Source organism: Paramacrobiotus metropolitanus, unplaced genomic scaffold (assembly GCF_019649055.1).
Source record: "Paramacrobiotus metropolitanus isolate TYO unplaced genomic scaffold, Prichtersi_v1.0 Parri_scaffold0000084, whole genome shotgun sequence".
Lineage (NCBI taxonomy): Eukaryota > Metazoa > Tardigrada > Eutardigrada > Parachela > Macrobiotidae > Paramacrobiotus > Paramacrobiotus metropolitanus.
This window is the reverse complement of record NW_026570304.1, coordinates 35,601-58,716: the sequence shown is the minus strand read 5'-3', so window position 1 is coordinate 58,716 and position 23,116 is coordinate 35,601. Positions and strand designations below refer to the sequence as shown.

The following is a 23,116-nucleotide window of genomic DNA, read 5'->3' as shown; positions in this document are numbered from 1 at the left end:
CGCAGGGATGAGAGTAAAGCGGATTATCCGTCCGCCCTACCTTCCTGTCATCCACTCAATCGGCTTACTGACCGGATGCGCCGCTAATTGCGCGGCTGCCGGCGACGGAGCGGATCCCGGTGCGTTCTGCGCAGTGATTTGTAGCCGGATCTGCGGATTTGCCAAAGGTCAGCAGCGTCGGATTGCTCACGCAGTTATTCTCTGAATTTTGTTACTTGTTACCGTTGCTTTTATTGGGGTGCGTTAGAAATGGGTTTGTTATTTGTTTTAACGAAGGAACACACTGGCCAACGGCGTATGCGTTGGTTGAATTCGGTGTAATAAAAAAAGAGGAAAGTGAGCGTGGCGGGAGATCGTTAGTCAATCAGCGAGTCAGGTGATCAGTGGAAGCCGGTGTCCTGAAATAAGTGTAAGAAGCAGGAGCGGAAGTAATTGCCGGCGCCGAATGATCGAGCCCAGCGGCCGCGAGTGAGACGCAGCGTAGTCTGATTATTCCGCCCAGCTGCGCCGGTCGCGACCGGCGCGGAATGAAGCTGTCAGCGCCTAATTAGCGCTGCTTAATCGGCGACGTCAGCGCTGGCAGCTCCCGCCCTCTCGCTCTCAGCGCCGTACAGGCAAGCAGTCGTCCACCGACCTGCCCTAATCATCGCCGCGATCGGCGGGGCGGTCGCTGAACTGCCTGCTTTGCTTCGCTAGCGCTGGCACCGGCCTTCGTGATCGCTTCCGTTGCGCGAGCGATGACAATGCCGTGAATGATTGCCAAATGAAGGAGCGGGCAGGGAGCAAGAGAACAGGACAGAACAGCCCGGCAGGCGGCCGGGCCGGGACGTTGGCTGATGACTGTACGTATACAAGTGTATATGCCGCTACGGCATACACATGCCGGCACGCGCATTCAGCCGCGACCGCTGCCGAATGGGCGATGGATGGGCGCATTAGCCGGGCATTGTGCCGCTCCACGGCTCCAGCCGGCACACGCCCCGTCTTTTTCACGGCCTTTCACTCGTGAAACTGATTTACAGCCCCGTCAAGCCGGCACGCCAGCAACGCTGCTCCGGCACAGCGGGCCCGTGCCTTAACGTTCCCGCACGACAACGCCTGTACATGTCATCGGTCGGCGTTGACCGCTCTCTTCTGTTTCTTTCTTCGCCTCCATTTGCATGCTGCTGCATTAGTAGAGTACGTGCTTGCGCCGTGCGTGCGCCTCTTAATGGCTGTTCTGACACACATTTTCCGGCTGTTTCTGTAGAGTTATGTTACATCTAACCGTGTGTACGTCTTTTGAGGGAGCACGGCCATAATTGCGCTGGTCGCAGCCAACTTTGACTGCATCGCTGCCAGTGCATGTACAGCTAACGACGCCGTTATCCAATTAGAAAATCCTTTGTATCTCTTCCGCCAAACTGCTCATCCGCACATATACCGGCGCAGAGCAGCGCTTACGCCGCATTGTCGTTATCGACGTTTCTCCGCGCTCCACTGCCTCCCGTACAACTTATATATTCAAGTGCAGCGCCAGTGCGTACTAGCGAGCGACAACAGTCCTTAATCGGCATTAATAACACAAATCCCCGTTTGTCTACAAAATACGCCACTCACTGCGCATCCTTCCACTTGCAGTTCCACTGTCCCGCTGCAATTGCCAACTAGTTATTTTTCCGACTTTTGAGCGTCGTCGACCAACCGGCATAATGCCGTGGATTATTTCCGCGTCTCCCGGGATTGCATTCTCTTTAAAAAACCCCGACAATATGTAATGCGATTTGGAGCGCCCATTGTGCGGCGCCGGAGCGTTCATGCCGATATGTTATGCGGTCATTCTGAAATGCGTGCTTAATACTTGAAGTAGCCAGCGTGCACCTCTATATTCTGAAAACATTAAGGTAAGTGCCGAGATTCCGCTGAATAAATACAGTATCTGTTGCTTGATGACAAATAGAAGCAATAATTATTAATGACTGTTTACATAAGCAACCAGGAATTTCTCGGTTTTCATTGCCGGTGCGGCCTTCTGTTTATACAGTCAAAAATAGTTTTGCTGGTACAGTAAGAGACAGCCTGTTTACATTATCCCAGTTTTGCGTATAAGAAGGTAGTTGATTAAAAGGTATGACGCATGTAGTTGCGAGTTGCCGGGTGTTTATTAAAAAAGATGTAGGAGAAGGGAAAAGGTCACTATCGATACCTGTGCCGGTATCTGCATTCGTAACCGCAGACCACTTCTCCCATCTCTCAAGTGCAAGGTGGAGCGTTTTCAACGGTGACACACGTAGCGGATGGAATTGCGTTGCAGCTGAACATGTTCTTGCGGCGACATGGCGATCGCGGTCGGGGAAAGTTAAGCTAAGTGGGATGAAGTAGAGGGATGTTGGTTTAGTGGTGGTGGAGAGCGGGGAAGTGAGTTATGAGATGATGTGCGAGGGCCTCCCCGGGCGACAATTAGCGCGCTCATCCATTTGGCATTTGCATTCGCGCCGGGTTAGAGACAGATAGGCAGAGCGGGCAGAGATTTGTTTATCGCTCCTCTGACAAGTTGCCCGTTATGCTGTGTTATGTGCAGTGTCATAATGGATTGTGTACACGTACATGTACACGTAGAGTGGATCACTCCTGGCCCAACGACTCCGCAGGTTATTGGGCACTTGACGAGGATCCACTTCGTTTGCAGCTGTGTTATATTCTCTATACGAGTACTGCATCTACCGCTGCACACGCAGGCACAGCTTGTTTTGCCGGGATTGATTTCAGTTTCAAAGGGAAGGCCGATAATAAGCCCTCATGTCAAATGGCACTTGTTGTGTGACCCGGCATCCAGGCTGTATCATCTACTAGAGCTGACAATGACAAAGCCGCTTTCTGCATATATACAGTAGATACATATACGTATACAGCGCGCAGGCCGTTTCCGGTCGGTGTTAGCGCGCCTTGGCACGCGCGCGTGAAACGCCGGTCCCGCTTCTGCCGCCGCTGATTGCCGGGATTTGTCGGCGCGGTAATTAGTAGTTACCTTTTTGCACACACATCAACATTACGCCCCGCACGCCAATCATCCCGCATCAGCTTGCAGACGAAGACGTTGCTCTTTACATTCTCATCCTGCATCTTGCCAATACATATGTATGTATTCGTTGTTGTAGTCATCCATGTATTATTATTGTGCCGGGCGCTGTTTGTCAGCGGACGAGCTATTATCGATTACAGTTTTTTCCTGCTGCTCTGCGTCCATTGATGCCGGGGAAAAAAGTGTACGTCAGATGTATTTCTCCGCTAACGGCTAATCCAATCATTCCACACAAATCAGCTGCTCTACTGTTTCACTCATGCATACTAAATTACCGGATAATAGTCCATATTTACTTCGCGATCCATTTGAATCACCACTGACTGTACAAGTACTTGTTAACACTATGCTTATTTATTTACAGATATCTTTAGATAATTATGTGACTTGTAAACTTGCTTAATCCCATTATTGAGTCAACTGCTGATTTATTTATGCATTAACGGATTTATGCACGTGCAGTGAATGCACAGAGTACAGAGTAGCCAACAATTGTATGCTTTCTGCATAATTAATAAGAAAAAACGATCAACTGCCACTCACAAGTCACTAGTTAGATTTATTTCGTTAGTTCGCTTTCGATTCCGGCAAGAATTCCCAGACAAGTATATCCTCGTATCAGTCGTATGCAAGTCCTCATGCAATTATGCAAATCTCACTTGTAGCTACAAGTAATATAAATCGAATGCAAATTTTGCCTGCGTATCGCACTAAAAATTAGTTAATTATGGTGACAGATCGGGTATGCCACCAGCGATTAACATCTACCGTTAACAGCGACCATAACAGGATAAGTACAAGTTATTTCCTATTTAAAATTTATAATTTCACTCTCCACCGCTTCAGTCACAATACGTATAGATACATAAATTGTACGTACTGTTTTTATATTGGTTTCTTGTACATCTCCAGTCAGTCGGTGTACTGTATTTTTCGTTTTATCATGACGCATTTCGAGTCGGCTCCAAAGCACAACGTATCACTGCGAAAATTCCCAAAAGTAATGCTGAATTACTCTGCTAATTTCGGCATTTGAATTGCCAACTGAACAGTACCACACCGCAGTTGCAGGCTGAGCATATCGGAGCCACAACACTACATTTTCCATGTTTTTTCAGCATAAAGTCATCCTGTGAACTTTAGCACTTATGTATATTGTACCTGGCCGTTACTTTCAAGCACACACGGGTTCCTTGAAAATCCCCGCATCCAAAATGGCTTCTTTTGAACGTTGATGCAGACGTTACTTTAGCAGCCCGACTCTTGCGTTGAAAAATTTCAATACTGACCGGTATACCACTATGATGGACCAGTAATAATTCTGAACTTCAAAACATTACAATAAAAACTATTGCAACGATTTTTACTTTTACAACTGTATGTTATGTGTTGTTTTTTATTTCCACGCTAACCGGTCCAGAATTGGCATGTACAGAGTTTATATTTCATACACAAACTATCAAAATCAATATGAATGTATGCTGTAATAATTACTTATGCGATTGTTGTGCATGTATAAAGATGATACGGTAGCAGTGCATGATACGGTACCCGAGTGTTTCAAAAGGAGCAGTCATTTATTTGTAATTTTATTATTACATTAACTAATAATGCAATATGTCATATGGTTTTAGCGCAGTTAAACTTGTTGAAATTACAAAGGGGACAGCTGGCAGCGACCTGATACATACATGTACATGTACTGTACTTGTACATATACTGCATCTGTACAAATACAGCCTGTTCAACACATCAACAACTACAGATACTTGATCAGTACTTAACTCCGAGTTTGTCTATCCATACAATTGCAAATTACACAGCTAATCTAATCAGTAGTAGAATTTGTAGAAGTTGTAGAAGCATTACTTCGTACATGTTTTACATAAAGAGCTAATGCACCTGAACGATTTGCAAGTTTATAATATTACGTGTGTACAAAGAAGGGTGCGGTGACTTGAATTTACTTGCAGTTGATGACCTTGGCCGATTGTGCGAAATATCATCCTATGGCATGTTGGGAATCTGCGCAAGCGGGTCAATGAAAGCGAAGAATTAGTTCTCGAAGTGCCGTCTTGACATGACCTTTTGTTCCTGACCTACAACTGGACTGTGGTCTGGGAAGGCCCGGGCCATACAAATACGCGTAGCGAGAGCGGATCGTGCTGCCGCCACCTGTATCATAAGTGCACAGACTCCGGATAGCCGACTGGCCTGTTACTTGTTGGTGCAGCGTTTCTTAATAATGACGAGGCTGGCAGCGGGTGAAGGTCAACGCCAGCAGCCAGCTTAATCGCTACATGTGTTCCAACCACCATCATCGCAGCCGCCCACCTAGTCCGAGACACCGTCCCCCTCCCGCCTGTGATACGCCCGCTGCAGCGCAAAGGTCACGCGCCGCTAATGCCCCCTGGTCGTCGTTCTCTGGCCACTGCATCCCGGAGAAGATGACCCATCTGGAGAAGATCCTGGCCCGCGGGATGCGCAGCTCCAGCAGCAGCGCCACCGCGGGCCACGCGCACCCCGCCAACAACACCAGTACTGTAGCCAGCCACAAGAGCAGCTCGGCCGTGCCGTCCACCGCACGTCATCCACCGCGCCGCGCGCAGGCGGCGGACCAACTGCCGGCCAGTCCCAGCCGCGCCGGCAACTACAGCCGGCACGTGCCCGCCCACGCCCCCGCCCACGGCTACGACCACGTCCACAGCCAGCACGTTAACGCCGTGACCGGCCAGTCCGAGGCCGGGACCGGCGCCGGCGCCGAGCTGGAGATGGAGCTGGACGACGATTTCGGCTTTCCCGAGTGCTTCGTCAGCCGGCTGCCGGACCGGCGCTCGCCGCTGTACCAGCCGCCCCACAGCGTGCTGGACGCCTGTCTCCTCTGCGACGAGGAGGGCCTCTGCGACATCCTCAAGAAGGGCGTCACGCGCGCCGCACTGAACCGCCGCGACACCAAGACCGGCCGGGTACGTGCATAGATCGCACCAGCTTCTTCGACGCCGTCAATATTTTCCTACGGCTTCGTTTTGCAGTTTTTGTATTACTTACAGTATACACATTTATCATTAACTAGTTAGTTATTTATTAACGCCGGCGTTAACATTTCGGCTTTATGAGGACTGACAACCGTACAGTAATACTTACTTAACTTGTTTTATAAAGCCGGTGGACAGCTACGGCTGACGTGGCATTGCATATTCATTAGTCAGTTCATCTGTTTAATTGGCTATCTACATGCACGATACGAGCCCAATCAAAACACTGAATAATTTATTTATGCCCTTAATAGGCAAATGGTTCCGTGTGAAAGACGCTAATCCAGTCGCTGCAAGTGCATACAGGTTACAACCGCCGTATTCACGTGCCTTGGGCATTGTATCGTACAGAGCAAAATTGCTAATTAAATCGATCGGAAGCAGATGCAGATTAGCCAGATGAAAGTGCAAAATGAGCACTATGTGTACAGCGTGTACAGGTGTCGGTAGTGTGCAGTGTCGGAAAGAAGAGGAGCACAGTTGTTGACTGGAGATGGACAGATAATCCAGGGTCATGATGCAGAGTGCGCTGACACTAGCTCTTGTTATTGCACCTACAGTATATAGACAGATTACAGACAGAGGAAAAGGAATTGTTATTGACAAAGCCAGCTTCCCGTGACCTGCGTCATACAGGGCTGCCGAGCGCCGGAAGTGTGCAGATGCAGGTGGGAATGGGAATGGAGGGAGAGCTAGAAAAGGCTTCCTCTGCCTCCGAGCTAGGAGATGCCTGCCCTGTACGTCGATGAGTATCTGCAGGTACCCTTCAGGTGTGCAGCAACAACAATAGCAGCCAGATCGCGTGCCATGCAGCCACCGCAACCGCATATCGCCCTTTGAAGCCCGACAAATTACAGAGTACACCCGGCCCGGCACAGGCACAGTCACAGCGCCGGCAGACGGAAGCTGGCGAAGCGACGGGCCGGAACAAGACTGGCACGCCGGTCCGGCGCTTCCGCTGGATACATGAACAGAGGATTCTGTGCACGTACAGAGAACAGACCGGTTAAGCAGCAGGACATGTAATGTTACACCCTAGGACGTCACGCAGGTGAGCACGTTAACACGGCCAGGGCCAGGACAGTCATGCAGGAGCGTGTCGGGACGGTCTGAAGAATGAAGGCATCATATAAACATGTACTCGTATAACAATTATGTATATATATATATATATACAAGAAACAACGATCGTGTTGTTCTTTATTAATGTCTATTACGCCTTACCATAGGTTATTCAAATACACAGAAATACGAAACACCGTATATAATTATATACTATATACACGAAATTATATCTGTATAGACGGTGGGAGTACAGGTACATAATACTGCAAAGCAGTAGGAGCTGGTTACTCGTTACACCGTACCATTACTGAATTAAGTTATCTGGGATATGCAAGCCGCCGGGTTTGGCGGTTGAATGCGGAATTTTTAGTTGACTGTATAGTCTGCAATTACCTGTTTTTTTCTGCATAAATGCACAAGATGACCAATAACGTTAACACTGCCAATATATATATCTATATATACTTGTATACTTCTACGTACAGTATAGTAAGTAATTACTGTGCAATGGCTTGGTAATTGGCCCCTGCATTCATCAGTTATCTGTATGTTAAGAATTCCGTAGTCATCCACAGCATTGACCAGCAACAGTACTTGTACAGTAATCGCTAAACAAACTAATGTTTTTTAAGTAGATGGAATATTCCGCATCTTGCTCATGATTGCGGTAATTTCGGCGATAATTAAGTGCATTAATTGTATCCGTTGCTGGTTGACCTTAGTAACTCTGTATACTCGTACTTGTAGTGTAGAAATGACGCGCCGAGACAGGACAGCGTTGGATGCTTGTATGTACAATTGTAATAGCAGTGTTTTGCTTGCAGACCGGTCTGGCGTACGCGTGCGCCCAGGGCTACCTGGGCATCCTGGACATTCTCGTCGGCATGGTGCCCATCCTGGACGTCAACGCTGCCGGTAATTATAAGCGGCCTGCACCGTGTGATATCAATTGTAACTGTCCTGGTTGTTATTGTACAGTACAACATAGTTGTACTCTAATCGTATGTAGCAAATATCGAGCTGGCGATAAAGGACATCTGCCGGATGCGACAGTTATAGCGTACTCGTATAACTGTACAGTTTAATTATCATCTGCACAGCACAGGTAGTTGTACAGCTGCACTGTTGCCGAGCCGATCTTTCCCTCGCTGCAACGTGCTGTGTTAACATCGTGTATATTATATGCAGGTACTCGTATATTGCAACTGCACTCATAGCAGTTGACTGTCGTTGTAAATGTCTAAATGTATAAATGCATAAATAAGCTGGCTATTTTAATCGGATAAGAATGGAATAAGCCGGAAGTTGGCTTCAAGAGCATTTCCGCTGTTTATCCCTCTTCGCTGGCTGGCTTCTCGTACGGCGCACGGCATATTCCTACAAAATACTGTCAGTTGGGCATTTCGTGATCCTACAGCCGAAGATGAAGTGGTGTACAATACGTACGTCGTCGTAGCGCGACGGCTGCGGATTACACGCATGTTGAATTCTGGCGTTTGGCCGTTTGACTATAGAGTACTTTGTACGGGCGTCGGCAATAAGATGTTGACGTGCGAAACCGCGAAGCGACACAGCCAAACGTCAGGGAATATTAGGGTTGTCGCTGCTGGGCTAAATTGGCTAATGCTGGTCAGTGCATGGAAAGTGAAGGCCCGCCGGTTGGGTTACGTTGAGCAGCCATTAGACAGCCATTTGCTCCTGTCAAGCCCGATTAGATGATTACATGTACATGTAGCTACAGGCTACTTATCGTTAACACGGGTATACTCGTATATACTTCGCATAGCACACATACAGCACATTGAAATATGCGGTATTTGCACCATAGAGTTGGCTCGAGTGCAAGTCCTCTGCACTACGACAACTTCCGGTCATCTCTGTGAAACACTACAGTGTGACCGGCCACACAGCCTGCTACCCGTTATATAATACTTAAGTACTTGCAGCACCTTGGGTTGTTGACTCTGTGGAATGAAATTCAACCTGTACACTTGTTTGCAAACAAGCATGATATAGCGGAGATGTCAGCAGATATTCCCTGTGGCTTTGCGCGCCTTTCTAACACCGCCTTTTGTGACGGCACCACACTGCTCGTTTACCAAGACTCAAGTGCAGCGTTTCCGAGGGCGCAGTCGCCGAAACGTATAAACCGACCTGGAGGGAAAGTGTTCCGCGGTTTCCGGTCGACGGGAATGTGGAGCGTGTACTCTTTCTTCGCGATCGCTGGGAGAACTGGGGCGACGTTGGTTAGCCAGGTTTCTTAGCCCGGTAAAGTGATATGGCCACAATAAGCAGCACCGTTGGAAGTGGCCATAATGCCGGCTAATTTACTTCCGGTCTCTAGTCCAGAGAGAACCGCTTGCATGCTGCAGTGATGCTTAAATTCCGGCACAAAGCAGACAGCTTCTCCATATCAGCATCTTTAGCATAGTAGGAAAACTAATCTCATGCCTTTAATTATTACATGTATACAAAAATAATAATACTTAATATTAGTACGCATGTACATATTGGAAATGTGTTGATGGGTAACGTAGCGGATCTTCGGCGTCCTGGTTGGCTGTGCAGTCTGTACTCTGTACCTATTATCAGACAGTCAAATTAATTAGCTATTTATCCGGCTGCGTGGAGAAGAGCGGGGCCCTGACATGTGCAGCTGAATGGGACAGGTTGTGCTAAATTTGGCCGAGAGCCGTCGCATGTATAGGCAGGAATAGACTGATGATGCAGGACAGGCGATCTGGCGTTTCCGGTTGCACTATACCGTACATCCATCTGCACACGTTATGCACATGCATCCCGGCACGCAGCCGTTGTGTACGTGTTGGCCGAACGCGCCAACGACATCCGTCTGCCGCTCAGCTACGCACTGCAGGAGCGCAGGCAGTGAGGCACCGCCCCTGTCCCTATTAAATTCCATGCAGATCCTCCTAATTCAATTCGCAGGAATAGATATCTCCTGCATCCCTGCATCCTGCAGCGGATACATGGCCAGATAGACTGCGCGCACATCTGTACTTGCTGTACATGTATGATGTATCCATATATCCGGCATTACGGCATTTATTCCACTTCACTTCCGCTGTGAATATAATTATGTTTTCCAGATAATGACAATGTACACTCGGTGCACATGAGCAAATCATAACTGCGTACCCGCTGAACACTAATTCCATCGACGACAATGATTAATTTTCTTAGCTTTGAAATTTGCTTGACACGGCTTCGTCTGCATGCGCTGTACTTACCTCTAGCGCTGACGTTGACATCGTCCTCGTCGACCTTTTGCTTCTTGATGACGAACAATATGCTCTGCAACTAGCGGACTTGTGAAGTAGCATTAGAGGAGTAGAATTATTGTTATTATTATTATTATTACGGCACAAGAGCAGACAACCCCAAGGGGAGTTCAAGTCTGGTCGAACAAGATAGATATGTGTCTATTTCGCAGTTCGCACCTTATCCTTTGCCAGCTCGTCCACATTATCGTATTACCGTAGAGCGCTTGCTTTTTGTCATCGGAATTGTTAATGCAAGCGTTCTTCAATGGATCTTGTAGATAACGAAGGAAACACGCCGCTGCACTTGGCCGCCGAAGCAGGTAATGTACAGCGTGCGTAATCATAAGGAAGGCAACGTAAAGCGAATTGCAAGTACATAATGCTTTCAGTAAAAGTGCAAAATGCATTGCCCTAACGCGTCAATGCTAAACGCCTAACAAATATTTGATTAGAATGATTTTAATTAATAGATAAGTACCTGGTGTATTGAATTGATGCATATAGTGTATACTAACTACTAATGTGCTGCAGTTTCAAAAATGACTCGCAGTATCACAAGTTATTGACTACATATGTTTTATAATTTATAAGTACGCAATAATTTTGCATTACAATCAATAAAGATTCGCAAATCGGCTTTCGTGAATATATATACGTATACTGGTACATACAGTTTTGTGTACTAGTACTATTCAGATTCAGTAACAGAGGAAATTTACATATATAAAAAATCGCGAAGTTTGCAATAGAGATACATGTATATACGCGGCATCGGATCGGCTTTTGCCGCTTCTGAGAAATGCCAAAAGTGATTACAAGAATTTGCCCGATGCTCCACTCCATTCCATTATGCAGATTAAACTAGGCTAACCTAACCTTAAACTTCAACATTAAAGGTCATGCGGATGTGCTGAGCAACCTGCTGGCGTTCTTCCGCGATGTGCAGATTGACGCCAGAAACCACAGCGGTAAGTGACACCAACCACCGGTCGGGCGCGGAATAGCTCGTCATTTCTGGAAATATTTATTAATATCCACAGGTTACATACGTAGAATGAATGCCCGTACATTTACGGTTAGTGCATGCAAAATGACATCTTTACAGCCGGCGTTTAAATCCTTTAGAACTCCTTACTCACTTATACCGCGTTCTACTAACAGTTGCATATACAGCATATATCTATATACAAAAATTATATATGAACAGTTATCATAATTACCGCGCATAACCTTTAATGTGCATTTACCGTATGCAGTTGACTACAAGCAGGCATGTTAATATGTACCGTGATTGAAGGTTACGTCAATTATTGCAGGTCTGACTCCTCTAATGAAGGCGGCGATCCAAGGACGCACAAACTGCGCGAAAATTCTCCTTTTTGCCGGTAAGCTATAAACAGAATGCGAAGGTGGTTTTACTACAGCAAACTGAATGCGCTAGGAGCGTGTCCGGCGCTGCGCGACGGCGGGCGGTGCCTGTGCGCGTCGGAGTGGGCGCGGCTGTGCGGCCGCCACACGGCGGCGGAGATCATCGACCGATTCCCGCACACCAGCTGCCTCCTGCACCCGGTGGCCCCGCCCGGCCACGGCCACCCGCACAACCAGTCCGCGGGTTTATACGGCGAGCGGTCCGCCCGCGGCGGCCCCAATCAAGCGGCGTACTCTGCGAAAGCCGGCAGCCGCACCCCGCAGAGCGCCCGCCGCACACCGACCAGCAACGGCAGCCAACCGGCGCGGGACGGCGACAGCGGCGCGGGCAGCCCCGTATCGGCGTCACTCATGGTGCGGCGCACGCAGCGGGCGGCCAGCGAGCCCAACCTGCAGAGCCGCAAGTCGCTGCAGCTGGAGCTGCTGCAGCCGGCACCGAACAGCGGCAAGCCTAACTGGATCCGCCGGAAATTGGCCAAGGCCTTCGGGCAGGCCACGGGCCGGCGCGACGAGCAGGAGACCTTCAAGGAACGCCGCTCGGCCTCGCTGCACCCGGCGGTGCTCTCCGAACAGCTCAAGTACGCTTCCTCGCCTAGTCTGCAGGGCCTGGCACACAAGTGAGCACATCTTAATCGTATCAAAGCAGTTACGATTACATCAATTATGAATTACTAGAAACTAAAGAGAAAGCTTAATTATACACTTGAAAAATGTTTTCCGCGTTAATCTGTATACGTTGTAAGTCCGTTGCTGTCTTATATAAACAGAGTGACCTTTCGTAGCGCTCCCTTTGCCTGCTACAGCACCGGCCAGCGTGCGCACGGTTCCAGCGACAACCTGCGTTCCAAGGCGGCGATGGTGGTGCCCAAAGTGAAGGTCTACCATTCCGACAGCGAGTGCGACACGGCGCCGCCGGAAGTGCCCGAGAAGAAGCACAAACTGAACTTCAAGAAGGTCATGATGTTCCGCAAGCGCAGTGCCAGCAGCAGCAAACTGAAGAAGATTTAGCCACAGCCGTTGAGATGTTAATTCCACTGAGCGATACAGACACTAAGAGTAAAAGAATGATAATATTGTGTTATTTGTATTCTTGTATATAAAAATTCTACGTAAATATTCGCCAGGGCAGGCGGAATGTACAATTTATGTTATCTTTGCCGGCTTCTGGTGTATATAACATACAGTATATGAAGAACAAGTTTAAGCACCTACGCTTGAACAATGGACATTAATGCTTAAATGCGGTATTTCGACAGGGCTGCGTAATGCTCTTCCATCTGTAGCAGCATCACAACTGCAAGACTGAAGTAAGACTGTACAGCATGCAGTTCTATCAACAACTATATTGAATTATTTGAATAGCAACTCATATATCGCACAAAATAGTGATGAAATTTCCAGCAAAGTTTCCACATGGCCACGAATCATTTTTGACGTATTTCTGGCTGACTGTCTGAGTCAACCGCTACTTGTGCCTTTGGGTGGAAGTATAACTCTGCAAAACAGTGGAACGCATTCGAAAGAAATTTCTGGTTAACGTCTGTACAGGCTTTATTACTGACTCCTTGCAACACTATATGAATGAAATACAAAATGTACAAATGACAACAAGTAGTGGAAACAGTGCCGGTGAGCGCGGCCGAGAATTACAAGAAGAAAGGCAAGTACCGCACCACACCGGAAGTAGAGGATGTACAGATTTTATAAAGCATCATTATTCACAACAAAACAGTGACTGCCGGCCTTAAACTGTCGCTATTGCGCCCCTTTCTCCGCCGTACAAATTGCGGGCAGTTGGGACAGTCAGCGGGAGGGAACGGGCGGGAAGCCGGTCACCGGCACGCCGAGCGAGATGGCCAGCGGCGGACTGCTGGCAGCGGCGAAGGGTTTGCTGAGGATGTGCCGCGTGGCGCTGCTGGCGGCCGGCGCCAGTTTGGCATGCCGCTTCATGTGCTTCCGCAAGTGGTCGCTGCGCATGAACCGCTTCCCGCAGTGGTCACACGCAAAGTTGCGCTCGTTCGTGTGGGTGCGCCGGTGGCGCGACAGCTCGTCGGAGCGTGCGAAACGCTTGTCACACGCCTCGTAATCACAGACATAGGGCTTCTCGCCGGTGTGCGTCCGCACGTGGGCCTTCAAATGCGAGCTCTTGTAGTAGGTCTTCTCGCAGGAGTCGCACTTGAAGTTGCGCTGCCGGATGGACAGGCTGGGCATTTCCGGCGGCCGGGACTGCGACGGCGACGCCCGGCACAGCGGCCGCAGCGGCACGAGGAGCGGCTGCAGGGAGTGCGGCGTCTGCAGCTGGATGCGGATGGGCGTCCGGCAGGCGACGGTGGCGCCGCCGGCGTCGCTGTTGGTGGCCACGACCAGGTGCAGCAGGTTGTTGGGCGACAGCAGGGTCACCGGCAAAAAGGGCACGTAGCTGGCGCTGGGCGGGGGCGTGGATGAGGCACTCGTAGCCGGGGAGGCCGGCGCCGGAAGTGGTGAGGGGCAGGCGGCAGGAGCAGCCCGCGGATCGCAGGTGCTGCTTGTGTCGCTGCAGGTGGAGCTGGGATTTTCTTTGTCGGAGACTGCAGGGGAAGCCGATCGCGAAGCGTGGCCGCTGGATACGAGGTTATCCACAGTACCAGCAGCTTCGTTTACTGTTGACGGAACCTGTCAAAAATGATATCGATTACATCAGGCCAGCAACTTCAATAAATTAGCCGTATTTTAACCATCAAAAAGTGCAATTGTTATTAAACAGGTCTACAAATTTTTAATATACTTAATATAGAGCTCGCATCCATATAATGAAGTGCACTAATGATGTATGCTAGCAGTAAGCAAATGACTACTAATTTGGTTTAACGTAATATCAGGCGAGCAATACAAACTAATTTATACATTTCCTCGGACTGCAGGCTCTATTAGCCTTACAAATAGTTAAACGAATTGATGCCATCTCAAGTAAAACTCAGAATACGTACGTAGATAATACCAGTTCATCATGGTACAAGTATGAAGGTATATCTATACTACAATACTGTGTACAGTTACTGAACCGTGTTGCTGTATCAGCCTGTAAGTTTGTATAGCTCGTGCAGTCGTACTGTAAATACTAAAGTGCACGTACCTTGAGGTTGACAGCAACGGCGCGCGAAGTGCTTGGCCCCGGGCGAGTCCGGAGAGCCAGGCGCTTGCGCGGAGGCACACGCAGGTCGGCCAAAGCACAAACTCCAGACAGTTCACCGAGTCCAGAGGGCAGACCGCTGTTTACATCCGCAGAGCGGCAAGCCCCGTTACCGGGCTCCCGCGTGGCCGCTGGCTCGTAGTCGGCGTCCGCGGGCGGCTGGCAGCTGCCGACCTTCTCGGACACCGACGCGGCTTCCGTTGCCTTGCTGCAGTCATCCAGTGCTTGCTTGTGCTGGTCGTTTCGTGGCAGCGGAAGCCGCTGCGTCTGCGTGGTGGACTGCAGCTGACTCATCGACAGCAACGCCTGCGCAACGGCCCACTCCGACACGCCGACGGTGCGCGCCGCGGCATTGAGCGTGCACGTGCTGGCCCACTGCTCGTCTGACTCACTGCGCACCATCCACTGCCCCGGCTCAACGCCACTTCCGCCGGCTGCCAACGCGGGGCTGGCCGCGCGCTTCAGCATTTCCCTGTCTCCTGCGAGTAATTCCTTTCCGGGTTACACAAATTCTTGTACAGTAAACACAAATTCGGAGGCGGCACAGTAAGTTATTCCCCTCAACACAATGTGATTAGTATTAGTCACATTATTGCGCAGTACCATATATATGTATGACCATACAACAGATACACGCAAAGCAGGCAACCGTCCTCCGCAGGAGGGTGCCAATAACGAACGTACTGTTATGACTATCACGTAAAGCAGGATTATTACTCCGACTCGTATTACTTATAATTATTGTTGTCATCCGCTGTCAACTGATATGCCCTTACCTCTTTGAAATGAAGACGATGTCGACGAGATTTTCTCGCAGCAACCAGATATTCTATTAATTTTAAAATCCGAGTGAAGTCACAATAACTCCGAATCCTAAATTGAAGTCAGTACACTGGAATTACGCCTGACGTTGAAGCGTCCAACACGTGTTGCGTTATGCCGCTATAACATGAAGCTGCTTATCCTCAGCGCAGTTCACAATCGAAAAGACGGAAAAAAGATTTTAGAAGACTTTGCTGCATGTACTTGTATAGTGACTGCGCAAGTGTTTAGCAACAATATTCCAGTTGGCGCGGAATTGAATTGTGTGGCCTGGCCAGTGGCACAGCGTCTCTTCACACGGGTGTTTGACGGAATGATCATCGACCATGACTGCAGCAGCTGGACACGCCGTCAGCACGCCGCACTGATTGGCTCCGGCGCGGGGATCACGCGTGCACCACGCGCCGCCATTCAATAACCATTCACCGCAGGTTCAGGCTGCAGCACAATGCAGCCCGCTGTATAGTCTATAGGCTGCCACAGCAGCAGCTGCTGCGTCAGCGCAGTATTTATGCGTACAGTTTCAGCTACTGAATGTCTGCCACTTCTTAATAACATATTTATTGTAGTAAGTTTCAATTTAAAACTTGAAAAATACACTTCCTAAATTTACTGGCCACGCTACAACCTTATAGTTACAAAAAAAGCGTTTAATATTTCAGTTCACATTTATTTATTTTCAGCAGCTGGGTGAGTAAGACAAGAACATCCATCATAACTATAAATTTAATAAAAATGTAATCATGTTGTATACATTTCCTGTTGGCACTGGCAGACGACGGCGGTGTGGGGCGTACCCGATTCGTCACACGGTCACACCCACCGATCGCGATCGATCGACGACGGCCAGAGTACAGTCTGTACAGTGCACGACGCCGAATACGCCAGCCACGCTCATTCACACTCGCTGATCACGTTGTAAACAAACCGCCGCCGCGTGGTACTCAGTGCAACAACAGCCGCTCTGATTGGCCGAACAAATGGGCAGATTTCCTTATACAAACACAACGTGATTTAATATGCCTGCAAGTTGCAACGATGAAAGTCTGCCGCAATGGCATTCTTTGACCTCTCCTAACGGGTTTCTACTGTGAAGCTCAAGTTCTGATCCAATGTGCGGCTACGATTAAATCATTAAACGACGTGTTGATACAGTACCGTGTTGTGTTGAAGAGTGACGACAAAATTAATAAGAAAATTATTGAAAATTAATTAATATACCATACCTAAATCTAAATAAGTAATTATACCTGGTGCAAACGCTTAATGTGGTTACTTAAATAATGCTACAGAGTTATGCTCCGTATAATCAATCAGAAATAAATGATGACCTGAAACTACTGACTATTATTTGCAATAATTGTACCATTTTTCATTGCAGTTGGATGTATTTGTCAAGAGAATTCTGTTAGACTGTCCATATTTTTTTTTAAAACGTTCATACATTTTATTTTGTAAAGTATCATCCATAAAAGGTGTTCAAATGGTAAGATAATCTAAAGAAAAAAGTATTTGTTCAATTAATTTTTGTGTAGAGTACTACTCATACTAGGGTAGTACACGCAGGCTGATAAGTGCTACTAATATCGAGCGAATGGCACGAGTTGTCTGATTGGATCGGAAGACGGGAAACGTAGTGTAAGGGCGTAAACACGGAGCAGATTACGGTATTGTGCTTGCCGCTTGTACCACATTCCATCGAGTAATTAAATGTCAATGAGTTTTTTATAGAACATTGGAAACAATTAACGCTGAATATTTGTAAATGCTGGGCATTCTTTTTATTGTAACCATCCAGGTACAGTAAGCATCGTTGGTGTCTTGAAACAGTTAACGCACGACTTGAATCAACCACCATCACAACGATCACGCCAACAAACCAGCTCGGATCCCTCACCCTTCACAAATCAAATCAACCAGCGTATATACTGCAACATACGCAACAATCGCAGGCTGCAGCAGGGTGACGGGGCCCGGCCCGGCCATCCAGTCCCCGGCACTGGACATTCTTGGCAGCATTAACAGTGGACGTGTATAATTGAGAGACTGATAAATTAGCTAGCATCGCTACTGTAACAGTTAACACACTCGACGACTGGCGCCCCACTCGGCGCTAACTATCCAGGGCCTCCAGGCGCTCGCGCTATCCCTATCCGCCGAGCATCCGGAACATGGAGCTGGCGTAGGACATGGCGGCCACGTTGGGGTGCGGCTGCAAAGGGCACTCAGTCAAGCACGGTGTCAGCTGACAAAGCAACGCAGTGTTCAAATGTAACTATGCTGCAGACTGCACTGACCACGGCGGCGAATGTGACGAATTTGGGCGTGAGGTCGTCGCCGCGGATGTTGATGAGGGCGCCCAGGTTGCCAATGGTATCACAATAGTTGGGAGCACTGCAACAACGATCAAGGAACCTGTCAACTGCACCAGACGGAGCTGATTCTCGCCTCACCTGAAGACGGTGATGCAGCGGCCGCCGTGCGCCACCTCGTAGCCCTCCGGCTTCACCTCGTGACTGCGCACGACGTAGGCCACGTCGTTGGTCTTGCAGAAGTTCTCCGTCACGTCCGGGCCGAACTCGAAGGCCACGCCTGTGTACATTACAACAACATCAACGCCTGTGCATATTTTACGCACAACCGTCCAATGCATTAACAGCACATGTACGGCGCCAACTTTTTACTGTCTGCGCAAAATTCCAAGGCTGACAATACGATACTGGAGACGATAAAACAATCTCTTCGACAGGTGGCTTTTATTCTTCGGCACCACAACAGCCCGCTGCAGGTGAGAGAAGTATCCAGCAGTCTATGTAGTATGTATGTACGTACCGCGTTTGCTGGGCCGCAGACCCAGCTGCTGCTGCGGATCGCTCCACAGAATTTCGCACATCAACCCTGGGCAAACAAATTACAACCTTAGCGGCAAGCACTACTGTAAATATATTCCTACGAATTCCCAATAAATTTTCTCCGACGTATTCAGGCAGTTTTTAATTTATTCTTTAAATAACTCGCAAGATGCCAGCCAAGTGGCGCACGTTTTCTACGTAATCGGCAATTTTTTTTCAATTTTCCTTGAACTGAATTTCTTACCAGAGTCCGGAGGTTGGCGGTTCCTTTCAATGGAGCGAATATCCTATAAAAATGCCGAGATACAATTATCAAAAGCATGGCTTCGAGACAGAATCCACAGTAACGAAAATTATTTAATTTAAAGAAATGTAATCGAGAAAAGAATGCAACGCTGAACAACTACTGTAGTATTAAATTTCATTTGACTGCCACGCCAATTAAAAATTTCAAGTATCGTCACTACAGACAAATTTAACAATTAGTTACGGCACTGTTAGACGAATTTCAAAAAAAATATTATCAAAAAAGTACAAGATAAATTAAATAAAGAAATACAGGGTTTTCAGGCACATCCTGAAATAATACTGCAATTAAAATATGCAACTCTGTGCTAAACAGGGCGTATAAAAGGTTGGTACTGCAGTGGATACCTCGAGAGTGACGTCGGGCTGGCTGAAGAGACCGCCGTGCATGACCAGCACCTTGCGGTTGATGAGGTGCGACAGCGGCAGCAGGTTGAAGACCTCGGTGAAGAGCTGGTAGGCCTGCTCGTTGTACTTGGCCTTCACTTCGCCGCGGAACCCGTAGATCGAGTTCATGTTGTCCGTTTCGTGATTCCCTGGTAATCACATCATCCGGTCAAACAGTAAATAAGGAAATAAAAAATCAAGAAACATCGCACGCTATCATATTAATCTGCTTGCATTTAGTCATTTACATTAATCTGTGATAATGCAAATAATAACCATGTAAATATCGGTTCTATGTTTTTATTTTCGTGTTAAATAGTTGCAAGTACAAAAAGAAAATAGGAGCTGCTAATTTGAAATTATCTATTATTTAAAATTCAATTCGAATACTTCTTCAATTATTTTAATTTTTCTTATTAAATTTACTCATGATCAGTCTCGGTACTGTACTCGTACTAAACACGGAATAAAAGCTGCAATTACTGACCGCGCGCCAGAAAGAAGTGGTCCGGATAGAGGAGCTTGTAGCCGAAGAGCGTCATGATGCACTCCATGGAGAAGGAGCCGCGGTCCACAAAGTCCCCGTTAAACAACTGACAAGTGGCAACATCCCGATAATTAATAATCATCCCGCAGGCTGCCAACGTCATATTTATCAAAAAAGCGAGACACCTACGTAGGGATTCTCTTCGCTGGGTTCTCCGTTCAGCTTGAAAATGTTGCACAAATCGTAATACTGCCCGTGAATGTCACCGCAAATGGTAAACTTGCACTTCTATACACAACCAGAACAAGCAAATTAAAATCAAACACTGCCATGAAAAAATAAGTTCTGATGAATAACAATTATTAAACTGCCGTCACTTACGTCGGGAACCGTTACGTCCACCATGCTGGGCGCGCGGAGGAAGATCTGGCGAATCTGCGTCAGGATCTGTTGATCACGAGGGGGAAAAATCATTTAACCAACAATAAACAAACTATTAAAAATAATTACAATAAGAAAATATTTACTAAAAAAATTATAATAACATAATATCTACTTGCCTACATACTGTAATATATAAAACACTGACTAGTCACTACGGTAATACCGTAATAATAAACAGTGGGCAATCTGCAGGACGGTTGTACTGCAGTGATTGTACCTGGACGACGAACTTGCGGTGGAGGCTCTTCTGCTGCTGGAAGCAGGCGCGCAGCTCCTCCATGAAGGCGGCCGTTACCTGCCCGTTGAGCAGCTGCGGGCCGGTGTAGGACTCTTCCACGACTGCGGCGAGAACAACGTCAACAGCCATCTCTATCACAGCCAGCAATACGAGCACCACAACGTACCTATGCCATCGGGCTCGAGGCCGTCGAAGGCGCTGCTGTTCTTCTCCTCGCAGCGGATGGCCCACTCGAACTGCCGCTGCCGCAGCAGCTTCTGGCACTCGGACAGCTTCAGCGCCGCGTCCTTGTCGCCGGGGACGCGCTTAGCGACCTACACGATACTCTTGCAACAAGCAACGTTGGGCAATGCACTGCTCATCATCCCTACCGTTTCAAAGTCCTTCAGGGCCTGCTTCAGACGGCCCAACGCCATCTGGGCCGCCGCGCGCCGATAATAGCCCTGCGAGGAGGAAAAAGCTCGTGAGCCATACCTGCCTATACTCGATGACAATACTCTTCGCAAAGGCATTAGTAATTCTTAGGCTAAATCTTAGCTCGCAGATTCTTAAATGAGCCTGTCAGCCTGATGATGAATGATAAAAATTACAATTTTCTACAGTTCGCCAGTGCAAGATTTGTAAAGAGAAAGTAAGTGCTGTCGCGGGGTGGCTGCTTCACGGCAGCCGCACCGGAAATGTGACTGTCGCTCACACAAGTCACACTCGATCGACTGATCAATTTCTAATCAATTTATTCGACTACACAGCTACGAAGTGTCGATATTCCTCAACTTGCATCATTTAGCATGACCACCAAGTTAATTTAATGACTAGTGATGCTGCGAAGAGCAAAACAAACAACTGAATACCGAGCAAAAAGCAGAAGAAGAACGAACCTTGAGGTATTTGGGATCGAGTTTGACGGCTTTGGAAGCATCTTCCAGCGCTGATCCGAACAATTCAAACTACGACAAACACGATACAGGCTATCATATCTCTCGGCCATCCTTTGTCAAATACAAACCATAAAATTAATAATATTACGAAAGGAAAATTTTCATAATTTTCGCAAACGAACAAACCATAACGTGTAATTACGCCAGCACAGTAATGTTAGTCCGAACTCGAACCACACTCCGCAAACAAAATTACAAAAATTAGGCTGACAATTTAAATACTCTACAGATGTAGCATAACGTGTAGCAGAATAAAAACAACAACAAATGCTTTTCAAAATTTGCAAATAAAAATATGAACTGACTGATCCTTGCAGACGATGCTGATAGATTTGAAGCAGAGACGACTGAATACAGCAAATAATCGGGCACTAAATGGGTTAATCACTAAGGCCCTCAAAATTATAAAAAATCATGGGACCGTACAGGCAAAAATGCAGAGACTGAGTGGAATGCTGTTCTTCACTGTGACTTATCACTTACTCGCAGATAAGCGAAACTGCGGTTGGCGTAGTAGGCCGCCACGGAGGGATTCCAGTCGATGGCTTGCTACGAGGGCCAAGAAACGAACATCTGCGGATGCTGTATCAAGGGGAAAAGAGAGGCTTTACCGAGTACAACTCCACGGCCTGCTCGTAGTGGCCCTGCTTGAAGAGCTCGTTGCCCTCGTCCTTCAGCTGTTCGGCCTTCAATCGGTTCTCCTCGGAGACCTCGGCCAGCGACGGATCACTGGCCACCGCCAGTTTCTGCCCGTGCTGGTGGTCCACAACATTGGCGCTCTCCATTTCCCAGGAATGGCGGATTAATCAGAGCAGCTGATGAAAGCAAAATCACGAAAGAACCCAATGCAGAATGATAAAAAAATCTCGCAGCCCGTTCCTGGCGCAGAGTGGCACACCACAGATCATACCGTCACACACACATCACACCTCCATTTATTGCTCGTCAGTCGTCAATAATGAATATTGAATAACGACGCTATGCACAGCAAATCTGCAATCAAACTTCAATTTCAAAAAAGAAAATTCTCCAGAAACCTGAAACTGTATAGTGTATAATTTTAGATGACTAGTCACTACTGTAGCAGCTGGCGCAAAAATTGCAATCAAAAATCAAAATTTCAAGTTAAAAAACTAAAACTGAAACCCGATTCCAGTTCCAATACCAACACAACACACTCAGCCCTAACATTTCCATTGGAAGCGGAAGTTGAATCAGCCTGGTACTGTAGCCGCCCGCACAAGTTGCTCCATTGGCAGATCCGGCCGCTGCCTTCTCCCTGCACACACTGCGCTGAACAGCGAGCAATGTGAGGCCAAATATCCGTATACCTCACTCTGTGGGGCAACTTGTGCGGGCGGCTACAGTAATACCAGGCTGGTATCTTATTTTTACGTGTTGTTCTTACTGTACATGCCATATTTTTCGTGTCCGTCAGATTAAACGTGCTCTACCAATATTAATTTTAATACATGTAACAAGAATGCTATGAATGTGCGTTCGAGAAGGCTGAAGGATCGGCGCGGACGCATATATATACGGCCAAATACGGGGACCGCGGTGCATGTAGCGATTGCATAATGGGTATATACCCACCTTGGCG

General features: G+C 47.8%; 3 protein-coding genes and 1 long non-coding RNA gene across 7 annotated transcripts; 1 reads left to right on the top strand and 3 right to left on the bottom strand.

Annotated features, from left to right (window-relative positions):
• The first annotated feature begins 43 nt into the window (after nucleotides 1-43).
• Nucleotides 44-13,123, top strand: LOC129595954 (poly [ADP-ribose] polymerase tankyrase-1-like). Of its 3 annotated transcripts, XM_055493090.1 has the most exons (9): nucleotides 44-167; nucleotides 1,621-1,883; nucleotides 5,035-6,027; nucleotides 7,986-8,076; nucleotides 10,721-10,762; nucleotides 11,339-11,410; nucleotides 11,759-11,827; nucleotides 11,884-12,487; nucleotides 12,653-13,123. In XM_055493090.1, the coding sequence occupies exons 3-9, from the start codon at nucleotides 5,362-5,364 to the stop codon at nucleotides 12,876-12,878; spliced, it is 1,770 nt and encodes a 589-aa protein (XP_055349065.1). In that variant the 5' UTR covers nucleotides 44-167; nucleotides 1,621-1,883; nucleotides 5,035-5,361; the 3' UTR covers nucleotides 12,879-13,123. The 3 variants fall into 3 exon arrangements, with proteins under 3 accessions (XP_055349065.1, XP_055349064.1, XP_055349066.1); XM_055493089.1 differs by lacking the exon at nucleotides 44-167 and having other exon boundaries at nucleotides 1,025-1,883; XM_055493091.1 differs by lacking the exons at nucleotides 44-167; nucleotides 1,621-1,883 and adding an exon at nucleotides 3,209-3,245.
• LOC129595959 (uncharacterized) lies at nucleotides 8,276-10,587 on the bottom strand. 2 transcript variants are annotated; one of them, XR_008691376.1, is made up of 4 exons: nucleotides 10,410-10,587; nucleotides 9,316-10,243; nucleotides 8,608-8,859; nucleotides 8,276-8,538 (listed from the first exon to the last, which is right to left on the bottom strand). It is a non-coding gene; the product is annotated as an uncharacterized LOC129595959 (long non-coding RNA). The 2 variants fall into 2 exon arrangements; XR_008691375.1 differs by having other exon boundaries at nucleotides 9,316-10,587.
• A 284-nt stretch (nucleotides 13,124-13,407) lies between the features above and the next one.
• LOC129595957 (Krueppel-like factor 14) lies at nucleotides 13,408-16,170 on the bottom strand. The gene is made up of 3 exons (XM_055493093.1): nucleotides 15,816-16,170; nucleotides 14,983-15,518; nucleotides 13,408-14,522 (listed from the first exon to the last, which is right to left on the bottom strand). The coding sequence occupies exons 2-3, from the start codon at nucleotides 15,505-15,507 to the stop codon at nucleotides 13,674-13,676; spliced, it is 1,374 nt and encodes a 457-aa protein (XP_055349068.1). The 5' UTR covers nucleotides 15,508-15,518; nucleotides 15,816-16,170; the 3' UTR covers nucleotides 13,408-13,673.
• Nucleotides 16,171-17,629: 1,459 nt separating this feature from the next.
• On the bottom strand, nucleotides 17,630-22,608 carry LOC129595956 (serine/threonine-protein phosphatase 5-like). The gene is made up of 15 exons (XM_055493092.1): nucleotides 22,125-22,608; nucleotides 21,997-22,062; nucleotides 21,454-21,522; nucleotides 20,947-21,018; nucleotides 20,742-20,889; nucleotides 20,555-20,676; nucleotides 20,275-20,340; nucleotides 20,083-20,181; nucleotides 19,894-19,999; nucleotides 19,368-19,555; nucleotides 18,958-19,000; nucleotides 18,694-18,759; nucleotides 18,315-18,453; nucleotides 18,159-18,255; nucleotides 17,630-18,073 (listed from the first exon to the last, which is right to left on the bottom strand). Exons 1-15 carry the CDS (start codon nucleotides 22,296-22,298, stop codon nucleotides 18,011-18,013), a joined length of 1,518 nt encoding a protein of 505 aa, XP_055349067.1. The 5' UTR covers nucleotides 22,299-22,608; the 3' UTR covers nucleotides 17,630-18,010.
• Between the last annotated feature and the right edge of the window lie 508 nt (nucleotides 22,609-23,116).

Excerpts from the sequence above, each read along its gene's own strand:
- LOC129595954 (XM_055493090.1), top strand. The coding sequence starts at position 5,362 with ATGTGTTCCAACCACCATCATCGCAGCCGCCCACCTAGTCCGAGACAC. Across the intron at positions 10,763-11,338 it reads GCACTTGGCCGCCGAAGCAG|GTCATGCGGATGTGCTGAGC; the intron begins GTAATGTACAGC and ends TCAACATTAAAG. Across the intron at positions 11,828-11,883 it reads GAAAATTCTCCTTTTTGCCG|GAGCGTGTCCGGCGCTGCGC; the intron begins GTAAGCTATAAA and ends TGAATGCGCTAG.
- LOC129595957 (XM_055493093.1), bottom strand. The coding sequence starts at position 15,507 with ATGCTGAAGCGCGCGGCCAGCCCCGCGTTGGCAGCCGGCGGAAGTGGC. Across the intron at positions 14,523-14,982 it reads CCGTTGCTGTCAACCTCAAG|GTTCCGTCAACAGTAAACGA; the intron begins GTACGTGCACTT and ends CATTTTTGACAG.
- LOC129595956 (XM_055493092.1), bottom strand. The coding sequence starts at position 22,298 with ATGGAGAGCGCCAATGTTGTGGACCACCAGCACGGGCAGAAACTGGCG. Across the intron at positions 20,890-20,946 it reads CCCTGAAGGACTTTGAAACG|GTCGCTAAGCGCGTCCCCGG; the intron begins GTAGGGATGATG and ends AGTATCGTGTAG. Across the intron at positions 19,556-19,893 it reads CCACTTCTTTCTGGCGCGCG|GGAATCACGAAACGGACAAC; the intron begins GTCAGTAATTGC and ends TGTGATTACCAG.